The sequence below is a fragment of the Echinococcus granulosus genome, assembly GCF_000524195.1.
Source record: "Echinococcus granulosus chromosome Unknown EG_S00102, whole genome shotgun sequence".
Classification (NCBI taxonomy): domain Eukaryota; kingdom Metazoa; phylum Platyhelminthes; class Cestoda; order Cyclophyllidea; family Taeniidae; genus Echinococcus; species Echinococcus granulosus.
The window spans coordinates 86,076-102,344 of NW_020170482.1; the positions used below are offsets into that span (position 1 = coordinate 86,076).

The 16,269-nt window shown below is 45.3% G+C and overlaps 3 protein-coding genes across 3 annotated transcripts; 1 reads left to right on the top strand and 2 right to left on the bottom strand. All coding sequences in view use genetic code 11, as the record gives it.

The window, feature by feature from the left end:
* Positions 1-18: 18 nt before the first annotated feature.
* Positions 19-5,353, top strand: EGR_08300 (hypothetical protein; the record flags this gene model as incomplete). The annotated part of the gene is made up of 5 exons (XM_024497549.1): positions 19-346; positions 1,189-1,347; positions 3,995-4,350; positions 4,928-5,132; positions 5,202-5,353. The coding sequence occupies 5 exons, from the start codon at positions 19-21 to the stop codon at positions 5,351-5,353; spliced, it is 1,200 nt and encodes a 399-aa protein (XP_024348027.1).
* Positions 5,354-7,298: 1,945 nt separating this feature from the next.
* EGR_08301 (Actin, cytoplasmic 2) lies at positions 7,299-8,504 on the bottom strand (the record flags this gene model as incomplete). Its single annotated transcript, XM_024497550.1, has 2 exons — positions 7,299-8,303; positions 8,376-8,504. The coding sequence occupies 2 exons, from the start codon at positions 8,502-8,504 to the stop codon at positions 7,299-7,301; spliced, it is 1,134 nt and encodes a 377-aa protein (XP_024348028.1).
* Positions 8,505-10,617: 2,113 nt separating this feature from the next.
* On the bottom strand, positions 10,618-16,029 carry EGR_08302 (hypothetical protein; the record flags this gene model as incomplete). Its single annotated transcript, XM_024497551.1, has 8 exons — positions 10,618-10,926; positions 11,000-11,537; positions 11,650-11,780; positions 12,023-12,198; positions 15,133-15,609; positions 15,648-15,715; positions 15,746-15,977; positions 16,005-16,029. The coding sequence occupies 8 exons, from the start codon at positions 16,027-16,029 to the stop codon at positions 10,618-10,620; spliced, it is 1,956 nt and encodes a 651-aa protein (XP_024348029.1).
* Between the last annotated feature and the right edge of the window lie 240 nt (positions 16,030-16,269).

The window sequence follows — 16,269 nt, forward strand, 5'->3', positions numbered from 1 at the left end:
CCTGACAGATTTCTCCGTATGGCAAAGGACGGACGCGTTAACACGAATGCCGGTGGTGCCATGGGCAACGGTGAACCGCGTCTGCGACACCAAAGGAAGCGTCCAAGGCGCTGCGCCATTGGCTGTTATCACGCCAGTGCGGTTATTCTCCTCATTGGTGTTGTCGTGGCTCTGGCTGGTGTCTCGTCTAGTCGTCTCTTCGACATCTTTATCTATGATAATCGCCATCCGCCCCTCTTCCATCACATCTCCATTCATGTAGGCCTCTTTGACGTTAGGGGCGAGATTACGGGCAACGAAGCTAACCCAGTGGTTGAGGCACTGGCGTATCCGCCTGTTCTTGATGGTATGTTTTGACCCTATTTAATTGCCGCACTGTTTTCATCACTTCCTAACATCACAAATACACTTCATTTTTATCATCAAGTTATGTTAATTGTGATTGCAATAAATCGTGGCGCAAACCAGCGGTTTAAGGCTAAAGCGGTAAAGTTGATGTAGTATTTTCAACGTGGGGATGACCACGTATCTCTAGTTTTGGAGCAGTGGTTGAACTCGTCAGTTCGGTAGTACAAGTGCTTTATTTCCATAGTCGAATAAAACATCTGAGAGGCTTTTGCGGTTGATTAGCCTCTGAAATCTTGGAGGAGAACCTATTGATGACTACCATCTAATTTACCCTTTAAGGTATTATAAGATATGAGACTGAAATTGTCTTTCCAATCTGTATGCAGATAACTTATTTTGCTTGAAGACTTTTCCGTTTTTGCCCCTACCTTCCAATTCATTACATAAGTCGAGGCTTGTCCAATCTTTTATCAGGGCCATCATCCCGTTGTTGTAGTAACGTTTCTTGCTTCTATCTTCTTTATAGAGGTTTTTTCCCCCCAGGGGATTGATTAAACTCCCACCACCCCCACTGCTCTATATGGTCCGAAACTTAACGTTGGGATGAATTGTCGAGACACCGGTTTCCCTGCTTTGACTCTCTTCAGATTTATCACTTTACGATAGGTGCCTTTCTTTCATGTCAAAAGTTGGTTAGAGGAGGTTCATGTTCAAGTTACCATACGCTGTGCTGTCTTTTGGTGATGAGGAAGCATCATCCCCCCTGGAGCGTGATTGGTGAACGTTCTGTAAACTCATCGCCTGTGCCTCGACTAACTCGATTCTAACCCCTCCTTTCAGAGCCGAGTTGGTTAACTGCAAAAGCTGCCTCCGTGATTGGTATAATCTTCGGCCTCCTTGCTCTCATTATCCACGTGGCCCTTCTCTGTTGTTATCGTGGCCGAGAGGACAAACCATGGGGAACTGTTGCGGTGGAAGTCCTTTTTCGTCTTATCACCGGTAGGTTTGGCTTATTTGGTGAATCGTGGAGTTCATGGATGGCTCCTGATCAGAACCTGAATTGGCTTTTTAAAGTAGACGTCGAGTTCGTTTTGTGTAGTTGACGCGTCTTTTTATGCTGCGACACGATTTGAATTAGAATGATTACCTCAAGTATTAAACTTGTACCAAGAAATGCCCGAAAAACCGTCGTTTAGTGAAGTTACGGGAACGTTTTAATTTCTGGATGATAATTCAATAAATATTTGAAAAAGCTGATCGAGTACTATTGCTACAGACTTCACGAATTCCTGCATGGTCTGTGTTTTAGCTAGAATCCAACTTTTTGGAGGAATAGATGGATGGCTAGGCGGTTTGATGGTTGAACGAGCAGGCGAATGAGTAGTCGGTTGGATGGATTTCTGGATGGTCAAGGAGATGAGTGGTTGAAAGATTAGGTGAACGTCTGGAAGATTGAATGTTTGAGCATAGTGAGAGATGGAAGGTCTACCATCCCACATTTCCTCGAAAGTGCCAATTCATCTTGAATCACACTTAAAGTTTTGCATATTTACTGAGGAAACAGATGAGGTTAGGAATTGCCGCCATAATTCAAATTGGAAGAATTGGAGGATCAACCACGGTGAAACAGGCTGTATGAGGAAGAAGGGGATTCTTACAAACTGCACGTTGAGAACTCCATCCCAATTCAGGTCCTGATCCCCACTGGAATCAAATTATGGTTTTACTCTATAGTGGACAAATTCTACAGCTTCTTAAAAGTTAAGGTTTAACAGATGATAATATTTGTGTGGACTCGGGTGTGGGGTATTCCACATTTATGGGACAGGTAAACTGTGTGGGTGCATTCAAAACTAGGCGCAGATACTCGGTATTGAGCTCTCTGAAGTGACTTTTTGTAACCTGTAGGGAGGGTACTTGTTAAAGGCATGGATTTGCGTTAGTCAGCCAGTCAGTCAGTCTATTAGACCGCCACCCTTTGTATGTGCTTTGCTACTTTCATGGCATTTCAATTCTCCGTATCATGGAATCTCGGTTGAATGAGGCAGATGGAAGTGATTCTGGAAGTAATGCTAATTTGGTCGCTTCACGAACTGACTTGAATTCGTTTACTAACCTGGAAAAGGTTGTCGTCAAATTCCTTGGATGGCACTTGGAGGAAAGTAGTGTAGTAGAACTGGCCGTAACGAGGTAATTACCGTGGTGAAGCACTCAAAGGTAGTCGAATAGATATGCGATCGGATGGGTGTGTGGAGTAGATGGATGATGCTAAGGGAGTTTCATTGAAGTCTACTAGTTACACCACCCCTACTTGTGATCGTGTCTTCGCAATAGACTTCCTTGTAGAAGCAAAAGACCTCACTGATTGCTGCAACTCCACGTTACGTGATGCTAAGTCAAGTAATCCATGCATCCCATAATCCCCTCTTCCATCCAACCTATAATGCCACCTCTTCTACACTTTTGCCTCGCAAATCAGCCGAGTATCATGCGGGATGGTTCAAATCACGATGCGGGTAATCAAACGGTCGGAAACCGCACACTCTCCCCATTTCGAAATATGAAGCATCATGAATGCACCGACACTCACTGTTCTATAGATTGTCCTCCCTCCCTCTCTCCCTCCTTCCAGGGGTTCCTTAAAGAGTGTTAAAAGTCAGAGGAGATGCCAAATCACACCTCTAATGTGAGGAGAAAAGAAAAAACGGCAAATTAGGGTCCCTCATTAAGGAAAGTGAGTTCCCATGATTGGTTCAAAGGTTGGAAATTAGCCTGCGTTACCACTTGAGAGACATCTGAATAATCCATTAAGAGTGGAGGCAGTACACCTCGTGGATTACCTACGTGAACGTTTGCCACTTTAGCATGTTCGCTTTCAGGACCTCACTACATGATGCTTCAAACTGATTGAGCACCTCACCCCTTTGAGACCACCACTGACTACCTGTCCTCCCGTCACTCCTTCATTTGTGACACGTGATCTCCTTCGACAGGACACGGCCTCCACACTGAACTGTGCCAGATGTCACCCATCGGCGGTCATCACTTAGCCTCATCAAATCCTGCTTCTAAATTATTATTGTGTTTGCACAACAGAACTTGCATACCTGACAATGGACATCGTCCTGTCAAGTGTGTGTGACGCCTCCATCTTTCCTGCTGGAGTTCGGCACCACGAATATGTGCCACTTCTTCTCTGTCATTTTTTGATATCTGGGGTCGCGTCATGTTGTGATGCAAAGAAGTGGGCTGGATTTTAAAGGATCAAATTGTGAGGTGGAATATTTTCAATCGGAGAAGTGGCAGCAGTACCGGTGGATAGGTTGGTCAGTTCTTCTGCGACAATTTTAAGGTGTTAAAGAATCCCCGCTTTTTGGGCATATGCCTTTTCTAATAAATCTAGCATTCCATGTCTTATATTTCTGTTTCCATTCACCAGTTCCAGAGGTGTTTTCTCGTTCTCCCGTGTAATACTCCCGTCTGGACCCACGAAGCCCTCTCTCCATCCGTCACCCACCTTCAAACATTTTAAATCCACCCACTGGTGAATTTGTGAGGAAAGCACATCCGTTTTTGGCTTTTCACTTCCCATTTAATTTCCTCATTGCTAATTTCCTTCCAGTTCATGAACATTTTCCCCTTGTAGTCATTGGTTTGCTAGTTGGTCTCAGTCTGGCGGAGTCGGAAATCGAAGGCGTCCATAATCACGGTGACGAAACCCTGATCCGCATGCTTCAAGCGAATCGGCTCCTTGGAATCAGCGCCGAAGTTGATAAATCTGCGGTTCCATCGAACACCGATGAAGTGCACCACGCCCCCTCCCCTCTGTCCTCTAACTCCATAGCTGAATTTAACCTGGTCCTATCTGATCCTCGACAGAGTTTTTACTTTCTCATTGCTGCCGACTTCATCTCCCTATTGGCCTTCCTCATGACACTGGTCTACTTTGTGCGTCTTAGTGAACGCAAGGAGGAATTTCGGAAGCAGCTTCAAAAAGCCAAAGTAGCAAAACCTGTGTCTGAACGACCGCTTCTGTAAAGTATTAACCTTTCCTGATAGCCTTTAAGTAACAAGAATATTGCGCCTCTGATTTTTACCACCGATATTGTGACAATTGACAACTATGGCTTGTTTTCCTAATTGGTTTTGCCATTAACAATTAAGTGCAATCATGAACTTTTGTGCTGATGTTTATGGGCTAGACGAGGGGTTGCTAGGTCAGAGGACCGTGATCGACGCGTAGAACATGTTAAGGTCAAGGTCAGTTGGATAGTCTCCGATCGTCCCCGCATTTATTAAGGCTAATCGAGAAGGTTGATGAGCTGGTGGCTTTGTAACCTTTTAGATGCGTCGATAGTTATACTAGGTGAGAAGTTCGCTTGGTTTCTTTGTTTTCTGGAGTTTTGCTGATTTAGTCTCGTGATGGAGTCATTTGGAGTGAATGTACGCCAGCAAACTGTAGACTGCTTCCATCTTCCTTCTCGAGGCTCTCAGTAGAATAGTCGCTGCGGTCCACTAGGGGCTACTAGGATATCAAGGGGAGAGCGACTACTGTAGGCCAGATTGTTTATTACTTCAGTGTGACGTCGAACGTGCTCCTCTGGTCCCACTGGCTCCCCTACTCCCGCTCCTCAGGCCGAGAACGCTCTCCCTTCATTTCATCCCCTACGCCTCCATCAATGCCTTTACGACAAGATTCGGTGTAAACACAGGTGTCACCCCGTGGGTGTTTTGGGGCCAGGGCATCAGCCTTGTCCCGATGGATGCCCCACATGTGCGCTTGGGTAGGAAAAGTGGACTGTCGTGTGTGTAACACTGATGAACAAAAAATGCGTTAACTTATCTGTAAACAGGCGGTTTTCGTGTTGGTACTGTTCCGCGTAGTAGAACAAACAATGATTCACCAACTATCGGCCAGCATTCTGTGCTAATCACCGCTGCGCTTCAGTTAACTCGCGCCGTCGAAGGCATTGACTCGGGGGCGTTACTCGACTCGGGGCGATGATCCACAACGAGTGTACTTCTCTTCTGAAATTTTCCTAGCCCATAACCCATGATAACTGACAATCTACTTTAAAGCTAGGCTTCTTTGAAACATCACTGAAATCGGTCACTCTTGTTCGCCAGCGGGTGGAGGGAGCTCCATTGTAGAGCCACCTCAGGACCGGGAGACTGATAGCCATGACGGAGTGAGCAGAGCGGCCTCATGCTACTGTGAAAAACGTTCTAGGCGCAAATTTTTAGGCAACACAAGCGAACATCCTTCAAACCCTTTCACCTTGTTTGTTTATGTAAGTAACTTTTTATCATGTGCTTTGTTTACGGATGGTAGCAACAACTCCATCTCTACCACCCTCTAATGAATTAAAACAAGGATTAAAACAATAACAACGACAGAAAAGGAGTTGCAAAATTGCCACAACATTGGCAAGGTACGGATGGTCCTGGCTCTACGCATTAGCATTCAGCAGGGAGACAACCATCCAACCAATCAACCAATAGTTAGTCGCACGTGCGGAGGTGTGTGCACGCACTGCGTACGCGTACACGAGCATCTTGCCATATATGGCCATTAATTTTGTATTGGTCACTGTGTCGGCATCTGTATGAATGCCTACGTGCGTGCATGCGTGCGTGGGTGAGTCCATGTGCAGGTGGGTGATTCATCTCCTCGCAACTCCGCCCATTCAAGTAAACGGACAAAGCCCATCACCCCTCTGGCACAATTTCATGTAGCCGCCCCAACCCCGATCATGCGGGTGGTCTCCTCGCCTTGTCGGGATAGTGACACGGTTTCGTCGAGTAGTAGTGTAACTTGAGTCACGTGCGTCGCTTCTGAGGTGGAGGACTTGGCTGTGAACACGGGAGGTCTGTGCGTCTAGCCTTTCCCACGGACGGTTGGACGATTTTCGCCGGCATTCTGTGGTCGCCTATCGGGCAGATTTCGGTTCGACTTGATCCCTTGGAAGCTTAGATAATCCAGGTTATTGATTGCTCCGACCCTCTCTCTTAGTAATTAGCCCATCCCGTGTCTTCGTCATTTGTCAACACTATTGAAGGGTTTGAGTGGTGCCAAATTGCTACGTGGAGTGCAAATCAATTATTTGACAAAAAAAACGGCACCATCAAAGAGCAAAGTTACAATTTAGCCTGTTTCAAAGTTCACGCATCCCTGCAGCGCACTCCAACTTACCAGTGGCTAGATTTTGTTAGAAGGGAGTCATGCAGTGAGGCAGGAGTTACGGCGTTGACAGTTGTCAAGGTGCGAAGCGGCCATATATGGCTATGCCTTGCATGTGTGCACACAAGGCTGCTTTGTTTACACGGTTTGAGTCACAAACCTGCACGCACACAACCTCGCGATATACTTTCAATCATCGAGGGATTCTGTGTACAGATATCGCACCCCAGCAGCTTTGAGTGAGACGGGTTGTAGGAGCTAAGGCCCACGGATGTCGACTTGTCCACCTATAGTTTTTGGGATCGGATAAAGTGAGGGGTTCACTTTCGTGAGGGGTGTAGGTAGATCTTTCCGTAGAGGACATGGTACCGCGATCCCGCGCGCGGCCCGTGTACACCCACCCAGAGACTCGCACCAAAATCAAGCCCCCTCGTGATTCCTACTCATGAGAGCCAGTAATGAGCAATCTGCACCCCGACTCGGGAGTCACGGGATTCCACAACAATCACTCTGGGCGAACCAAAGGCCAGATAGAACCCTCCCCCCAGAGAGGAAAGCACCAGACTCGCACTCCCAAGCTCACCAGAACACGAACAACGGGCAGAACGCAGACGTATCTACCCAAACTAACCCCTTCCCACAACCTAAGACTTGAGCTAGTGCCCTAAGGGGAACAGACACCCTAACAGCAAAACAGACTGACCAAGACGTGGGGACAGTGTATTGATAGTCAGAAGTAAAAACGAAATGCGGGAAAGCGGGGGAGGACTTAGAAGCATTTACGATGAACAATGCTAGGGCCGGACTCGTCGTACTCCTGCTTCGAGATCCACATCTGCTGGAAGGTGGACAGTGAGGCAAGAATGGAGCCACCAATCCAGACAGAGTACTTGCGCTCCGGAGGAGCAACGATCTTGATCTTCATGGTGCTCGGAGCAAGGGCGGTGATCTCCTTCTGCATACGATCGGCGATACCCGGATACATGGTGGAACCACCAGAGAGTACGGTGTTGGCATACAGGTCTTTCCTGATGTCCACGTCGCACTTCATGATTGAATTGAAGGTAGTCTCATGGATACCGACCGCCTCCATGCCCAAGAAGCTAGGTTGGTACAGAGCCTCAGGGCAACGGAAACGCTCATTCCCAATGGTGATGACTTGACCGTCAGGAAGCTCATAGGACTTCTCCAAGGAAGAGCTGGAGGCAGCGGTGGCCATCTCCTGCTCAAAATCGAGAGCCACATAGCAGAGCTTCTCCTTAATGTCACGCACTATTTCGCGCTCAGCAGTGGTGGTGAACGAGTAACCTCGCTCAGTCAAGATCTTCATGAGGTAGTCAGTCAGATCACGACCAGCTAAATCGAGACGCAGAATGGCATGGGGAAGTGCGTACCCCTCATAGATGGGCACAGTGTGGGTGACACCGTCACCAGAGTCCAAGACGATACCCGTAGTGCGACCAGAGGCGTACAGCGACAGCACCGCCTGGATGGCCACATACATAGCCGGGCAGTTGAACGTCTCAAACATGATCTGGGTCATCTTCTCGCGATTGGCTTTAGGATTGAGTGGGGCCTCAGTGAGGAGAACAGGATGCTCCTCGGGCGCCACACGCAGCTCGTTGTAAAAAGTGTGGTGCCAGATCTTCTCCATGTCGTCCCAATTCGTCACAATACCGTGCTCAATAGGGTACTTCAAAGTAAGGATGCCTCTCTTTGACTGGGCCTCATCACCCACATAGCTGTCCTTTTGTCCCATACCAACCATCACTCCCTGGAATGGATTACGAAGTAACGTAAAACTTGTTTATAGCAAACAAAACGAAGTAACCCGAAGGCAACATACCTGATGCCTCGGACGACCAACAATAGAGGGAAAGACGGCGCGGGGAGCGTCATCACCAGCAAAACCGGCTTTGCACATGCCAGATCCATTGTCAACGACAAGAGCAGCAATTTCCTCACCGTCACTCATTGCGAGAACGAAACACCGAGAAGGGATGGCACGAACGAAGGTGCCTACTGCATGAAAACCCGTTTTATATAAACCTTCTCATTAGCCATATATGGCAATCGCGGTTAACCAATTAACTGAGGCGACCATAATTGTTGAGAGTGCGTCACCTAGTGCGAGCACTTTTCGCGTGAGCGATTGGCTAGTGAGCAAGCGAGCATGGGTGCACACTAGTACGTACGCACCGACATGCGAGCTTGTGGTCATGAGAAACGATGCCCGCCAGATTGATCTGCAAGGGCTTTGTCGTTGTATTGTTAGCCCTTTTTTATCTCTGGTTTTAAGAATACTTAAATCCAGTACTTTTAGTTCACATTTCTCAAATTACCTCCACACGCTGGTTTTCTAAGTTCATGGTAAATTAAATCTGAATTAGTTTATGAACTTGACTTGCCAGTGTTTTGGTTTTGTTTGGTAAATTTTCTGTTTCCACAGACGATTAATCTATGATAGACCAATCGGCGATTTTAACTATGACGAGTACTGAGCATTCGATTTTCGGCAAGAATTTCGGTACTCTGCTGGGCTCAGTAAACCATTTCCATCCTCTCTTCTCTCATGTACCAAAATCGTCTTAAATGTTGCCCGCTTAACATTTTTTTCTAACAGGTTTTTTTTAATGCCTACGTTCTTCAAATCAGCCTTAAAATGCAACATTTCCTATCGAGAGATCGTTCAGAAACAAGCATACTGGACGAGGTGTTTTGTGTTTCTTCTCAAAGTTGTTTTACTTCTCGCCTTTTTGAAGAGCTCATTTTTACAATCTTTTGTTATCAAAAATTTCATAACACGTGGAAATAGGTTATGCGTGACAATAAGATCATGATGGAGCTAGCCAAAAGGTCACTGACCACAAGGGTCAGGCATGCAGTTTAGCAAAAAGAATTTAGGGTGAAATTTATTTATATTAATAATGAGGAAAAAGGGCAAGTAAAAAACTTTTTTAAAAAGGCTCTTCAAGTGAAATAGCATTTGGATGAGTAGGAAATTTGACAAACTTGGCTTAAGAGTTACTCGACAAATTAATTCTGGTAGTTATCGATTTATCGCCCAATCGATAAGTCCCTTATCGCAACCACTAATCACTGGTCGAATCAGTTTCCGTGGGAGAGATTCGTGGCTTGTGCGACATTAGACGGTTGATGACCGCTGGGAATGGTGAAACAACGTATTGAAGCCCCGGGCAAGCGATTTTTAGATGCTGGAGTTGTTTCCCCATTGGGATCCATTGAGAAGTGCAAGGGTTTGTCCCTCTTCCTGACTGATCGAGATGACTTCAAGGGAGGGCCTTCTGCAAAAATATTACTTTGGCAAAGACGTACAGACTGGCGACTACCCGGATATGCAAATAATTGTTGAAGCAAGAATGCCTAATTAGACGTTTTTTGAGGCGCAAGAGCTGTTGGCGAAACTTCTGGCTACAACAACATACCTCAGCCTATCGTTGAAAGAAGACGATAAAGGGCCGCCTTAAAGGAGTGCTAGCCACACTCCACCGTGGACTGAGAATTGGGAAGCTACTGTGATCCGTGGTGGTTTGAAGCGGCCTCTTAGAGAGCGAGCGAGCAAGCAGATTGGCGGCATCATGTGACCGAGAGAACCTCATCCATCGCCAAGGGGGAGACAAACCCCCGTGCCGATAGTATGCAATGGCTGTTTGCGACAAATCTCCGCCCAGGTATCGAATTCCGAAGCTAGAAGGTGAGACTATGAAAATACTACAACGTTTTAAACACCTATGACTCAGTGTTATCACGATGTAAACTCCCTTGAAAACCTTTTGCCTAATTCTATGTGTCCATGACCTCTAGGTTTAGCATTTGCGGTTGTTGATCCTTTTGTACTTGAGGTTCACTTACCGATCTGGCCTAAATAATCTGAAGAGCCAATTCGCCAACACCTGCAAACAAACTGACAGTTCGCTTGGATCAGTGTGATTTCGTCGGTAGGTGCCTATTTTGACGAGTCTTTCCATCCCTAGTAAAACTCCCACTCCAAAGGCTGTTTGAGAAAATATGATACAGTCAGAAAGAATCAGGATAAGGAACACAAAAAGATGCATTTTTACCGATTCTCACACCGTCTCAATTAAAATCAGCCCAAAAATGATGACCAATGATGGTGGCGTGACGGTGATTGCATGAGCATAGACATTTAGTACAGCAGGATTGACATAGGGATTTCGTCCATCATCGTAGTTCATGGGGCACACGTCAAACTCATACTCATCCTCCATCAACTCCAGGCGTAAGGAGGCGCCTTCTTCAGGCAGGGACGATTCAGCTGTCTGCATCTTTCCGCATCGGTTGCCGAGACTGCGTGACATCGCAAAAGAGCGCATCGAGAGACGCTGGTAGACCCAACAACGGAATCTGTTTGAAACCTTCAACGAAGGAATACTAAGTTAAATCCTTTTATTGACAAATATCTATTTAAAAGGAATATGTTGAACTCACTGGATCTTCACGATCATAGGTAATGAGATAGGATTTGGTATCCTCCATCCAGAATCCTACGCATGCAATATAGTTATCGGTGACGTCGTATTCTGAGATGGGTCTTCCAGCAAAATCAAGACGCCAGCACTTTTGTACATCCAGCTTGAGGATTTTCGGGTCGTTCAAACAGGCCTCGATATTGGTTTGCCAGTAATGGTAGCATAAGACCTGAAGCCACGGTCTTGGAGTCATTCCATTGGGCATCTTAAAGACATACTTCTCCGCCTCCTGACCTGTCTGGATGAACTTGTACTTTCCTTGGATGGGACAGTTAATAGGGACGGGTGGATCAAGGACGAAATACTCGTAAGTCCATTCGATATAATTGAGCGTGAAACTGCTCCAATGACATGCCTCCTTATAAATCCGCAACATATACTCTGATTCGCCGAGAGAGTCCTTCACCAATGGTTCCAGGGGAAAGGGGCGTCCCATGCGAAATCGCGCGATGTTATGATGACGCGGGATTAACTCGAAACACATGAAGTCAATTTCACTGAAATTTTCATAAAGCATAGGTTACTTAAAATTAATAAATACACATTTTTTAAACAAAACAGCGAGTGGGTTGGATACGTTTTGGCAGATGCAAAAGAAGTGCGACCCACCATTGACCGCGAGTCACGACGGCCATGAGATAGCGGGAAAGTTGTTGCTGACGACATATAAAATATATGTCCTCGAATGTGTAGTCGTCTCTCTTTCGCCTCATGTAAATGTGCGTCGCGTTTATTTGTACCTAAAATACAATAAGTCCATTGGTTAACCATTCCTTCATCCTGCCAAACACTTTATTCGTCGATGGCTTCGCATAAGAACTGATGTTTAACAATGATGACACCAACCCCTGGAAAACTCTTGGATCTAGAAGCTTTTTAAGGATTAGAAGTGGAGGGAGTCTTGTAAGAACCACCGAAACCGGGAGCTGCCAATGAAAACAGAAGCGAAAATAAGTGGAAACGCGGAATCCTAGCTACTTACTGAGGTCTGGTACTCGCTTGGATAGAACCAATTTCCGCTGTAGTTGGTGGGCAGTTTACAGGTGGGTTGCATCTCCACCAGCTGAGTGACAGGGTCAAATGCAGGCTCCAGTATTAAACGAATCGGCGCAGTAAAGTAGTTCTTCAAATTCTTGCAGTCCGCATCCACTGTCATACCTATGAGACGAAAGAGGAACAGTTTAGAACTCCCTGTAGGAATGTACAACAAAAAGGGGGACGTTCTGGGGTGGCAATCATGAGGTGCCACCAATGGAAGACACCTTTTCAAAAGCCTTCCTAATGGTAATTCCCACATTAAAAGGTGACTTTTGTGACGCTGGCATGGATTGCCTCATAAAATCTTTCCTTATTCCTTGTGATTTCGATGCTCTATGGCTACCTTGAGGTGTGAAACAATCTACGTATGTCACACCAGTCCGATCCACTGCATCAACCAGCCGATGATCGGTGATTTCGGACGGGATCGTTCAGAGTTGCCTGATAAGTTAATTGGAAGCTAAAGGATATTGGTAGCCACTTCCTCTCCTCGTGACTTTAATAGGATTTGTTGAAATGTGCCATCAAGCCGTTCTACTTGCCCATTGGAGTGAGGATAAAAGTTGGAGAGAAAGTGGGCGATAGTGCATAGGCGCAAAATGGACTGGTCTCTCCTGTCTGCGGTCAACGTCTCTAGGAGTCCGCCTTGGCTGGAGATCTGGTGCATCACTTTTAGTATCTTGGCAACCATAGGGGGGCAATACCGGTGTTATCTTTGGTCACCTTGAAAAGGCCTCCATCATAATGCGATAAAAGGTGCCATCGGTTGGACCGGTAAAGTCGTGACCACAGCTTCGTTTACTGCGATTAGAGCGTTGATGACAATTTTTGGGATCCTTTTCTGCCTCTCAATGATTCCGGAAACTTTTGTCAAAGTCAACGATACATTAGTCCCTTGATGGGCAATCAGCAGAACTTTTGACATTGAACTTCACGCCCCCGACGGCAGAATGAATGCTATGAAATTGGCACAGTGCCCTTAAACGATATAATCGTCGAACATTAAGGAATCTACAGCGGTGCAAAGTGGCTGAAAGTTATCGCCAGCTAAGCCGAACGAAAGCACTGTACGCGCCAACACTGTGTCGGACTTCCTCTTCGGTACCAGTGGTTGAACGAATCCAGATAGCAGGAGTTAATTGGTGCATGACAGCATCCACAATGCAAAGTGGCCCCATTATAGTGAGGCTCGACAGGGTGACGTGGCCTACGAGACCGAGTTCGTTCAATTATCTGTATGCCTTGCTTCAATGACTTGATTTTTTAACTTGAGGAAAAGAGATCTTTTAAATTCATGCAATTACCCACTTCTGACATAGATCTGCGTCCGTTTATCGGCGCGGTGCTCTCTATTGAACCCTGTACTACCTTGCACGTATTTCAAATCCTCGTACATCCAGCATTGGTTAAATTTAATGGATATGAGTTGAAATATGCTACTTTGCAAGATGAGTCTAGCTCAGTTCCAAATCTTTTCTACAGCACTTGATGAAGCTGTAGTGATTGAACGTCGAATAATTACGGCGGGAACTCATCTATTTCGAGCAACACAGCAGTCGGGACTTGCCTATCGTTCGATACGAAATTGCTTTGCTCTTATTCTGAGAAGATGTAAGGTGTTATTATCTCATCAGGGTTAACCAACAGTTCCTCTCAAAGTGCACCAAATCTTTGGTTTAATAGGAGCTAAGCAATATCTCCATGTGCTGCAAAGTAGAATATCTCCTGAAATAAGGACTAGCTGTGGAAGGGGGCAGTATGAGGTAGTGACCTCTTGAGCTGGAGCATGTCGAGACGGACAATCGATATACTGAGTGAACTTGACACTGTAGAGTTGAATTTCATAACAGATGACCAGGCAATGAAACAATCCATCGTGGAACCATTGTGGGGAAAGATTTTACCAATGACAAATAAAGATTATGGAGGAATTTTAAGGCCTCATGATCAGTGACGATCAGGAAGAGTGTAATGAACAAACAGTCGTGAGGTTTCTCACCTCAGGTGCAGCTAGAGTTGGCACGTTGCCACATTTAGCTGAGCCAGGGGACCAAGAGATGCGCAAAACAAAGTAGCCATCTCGTTGCCCTACTTCGTTAACATCTATCGATGAGGCGAGGTCGTTGGTTAATTCGGAGAAAAGAAGGGCAGAAAATGTCAAACGTGTCAAATCATGTGAATGTTGGGGGGATGAGGACCAAATAACGGCTTTCCAGATCGGTAAAGGGAGGAAGAAAAATGAAACTAGTGCTAAAAAATCCACCAAGGCGTGTATTTCACTGGAAGCCCTTCGGATTTAAGGCTTTCAAATTAAAGTAAAAAGACAGTGTAGGATCCCCCCTTTTACCAGATTTGTGCCATAAAGGCCCTCGAGCTGCAATAAATGGACTGAAGGTGTCCTGAATGCTTCAACCTTCATAATTTATAGTTACCTCACCATCTTCTGCAATTAGATCTACTACTTGGTTGTCACTAAGTGTCATATTGCATTCGATCATGCTTTTGAACTTCTACTACTGTTGACAGCTCAATCGCTTTGTGTTGCTGCTATTGTTTACTTATCGGACCATTATTCCGACTGCCACCGAGGCCTTTGAACAGACCAAAACTACCAAGAGCTTTCGTTGAGGTTTTAGCAAATATCTAGCGGCATTTGCGTCTGCAATTGGCTATCAAAATTGCAAGAGGCTGTGAGAGTCTAAGCGTAAAACTTTCTGAATTAAATTAAAACCGGAGGATCAGTGGGTGGTGCATTTTAAATCAGTACAAAAGCGCCCACCTCAAGTCTGGAGTCCTCATAAGCCGGACATTCAAGGCAGCCTTCAGTCTTTCTTGCAGATACACGAGAGTTCAAAACTTTGTATCGACTAGAACTTTGCATGAAGACACCAAAAAAGATGATCGACTCAAACCCAGAACTGGCTAAGTACAACAATAATGTACAATTATGAAGCCCCATTAATTGAAAAAGGAACCTAAGTAAGTAAAACGTTCTGTTCCCTTCAACGTTGAGAAACCTATTTAAATACTCAATAAACAACCTTGAGTGATTACCCCATTGAATAATGTCACGTCGATTTTGCTGATCAATGCGAGTGGTGAGGCAGCGGTATTTGAACTTCGGCATGTTCGTGTCGTATTCCACCGCGGCCCAGACGGTGCCATCGTCAGCCACCCATCGTGCGTAGCACCGCCAGATATTAGCCTTTCCATATACAATGTTCGGCTCCTCTAAGACCGAGGTCTCGAAAAAGTTGGGACAGAAACCAAACGTCTGCTCGTACACTGAGTTATCGCGCAATGGAGAGCCCTGACGTTGACAGGCCTTCAAAATGCTGTTCGGGCTACGACACACACCTGTACTACCAACGATTCGATATTCAAAGGAGTAAATGCCCTCAATTATGCTTTTGCAGTTAAAATCGGAGTACTGCTCTCGGGAATTAATGAAGCCGGTTTCAAGTTCAGTACCGGATATCAGATTACAGATCTCGGAAATATTTCGCCCCTTAAAAATAGGTTGACATTGACCTAAACGACTTTGATAACACAAGAGTCTAATTGGTTACTCTTTCGATATTGAATAACATTTTCGCTACGGGCTATAAGTTCATAACAGAAGTAACAATCGTTTGTCCTAAAATACTAGAAAGTGCCTTTCATTTACCTGTTCTTATATATAACATGAATGGAATCCGATTTGTTGGCTTCAACTGTTGTTGTTAAGAGAATTTGGTGGCAAGTACCGTTGAGTCTATCAATGTCTTGGTAGAGTTCAGTGGCTTTTATTTGTGTAGTTGTCTCCTTGCCATTTTCAATGCTGTACAGTGTTTTCCTGTAAATATGTGGCAAAGAACAAGGTTGTCCAGACACAGATATACAAGAAGAAAGTAAGCCAACTAGGTGTAATTTTTAAAACAAATTACCGAAAATAAAATTTGGTATACACATTTTCCCAGTTGTTCAGCCGTTCATAGTGAGCGGTATTGATAAACAAATAAGGTCAAGGTTGGTTGAATCAACTGGACAAATTGTAGAATACCCGCTTTATATGTACACTAAATAGACTAAGTTGCGTTCAAGTTTATTACTTACGGTCAAAACTGTAAAGCTTTCAATCATGCGACGGAGCTATTTCATAGAAAGCAGTATCAAGAAATAAAAACAGGACGTAGAATTGCAAGAAAGCTC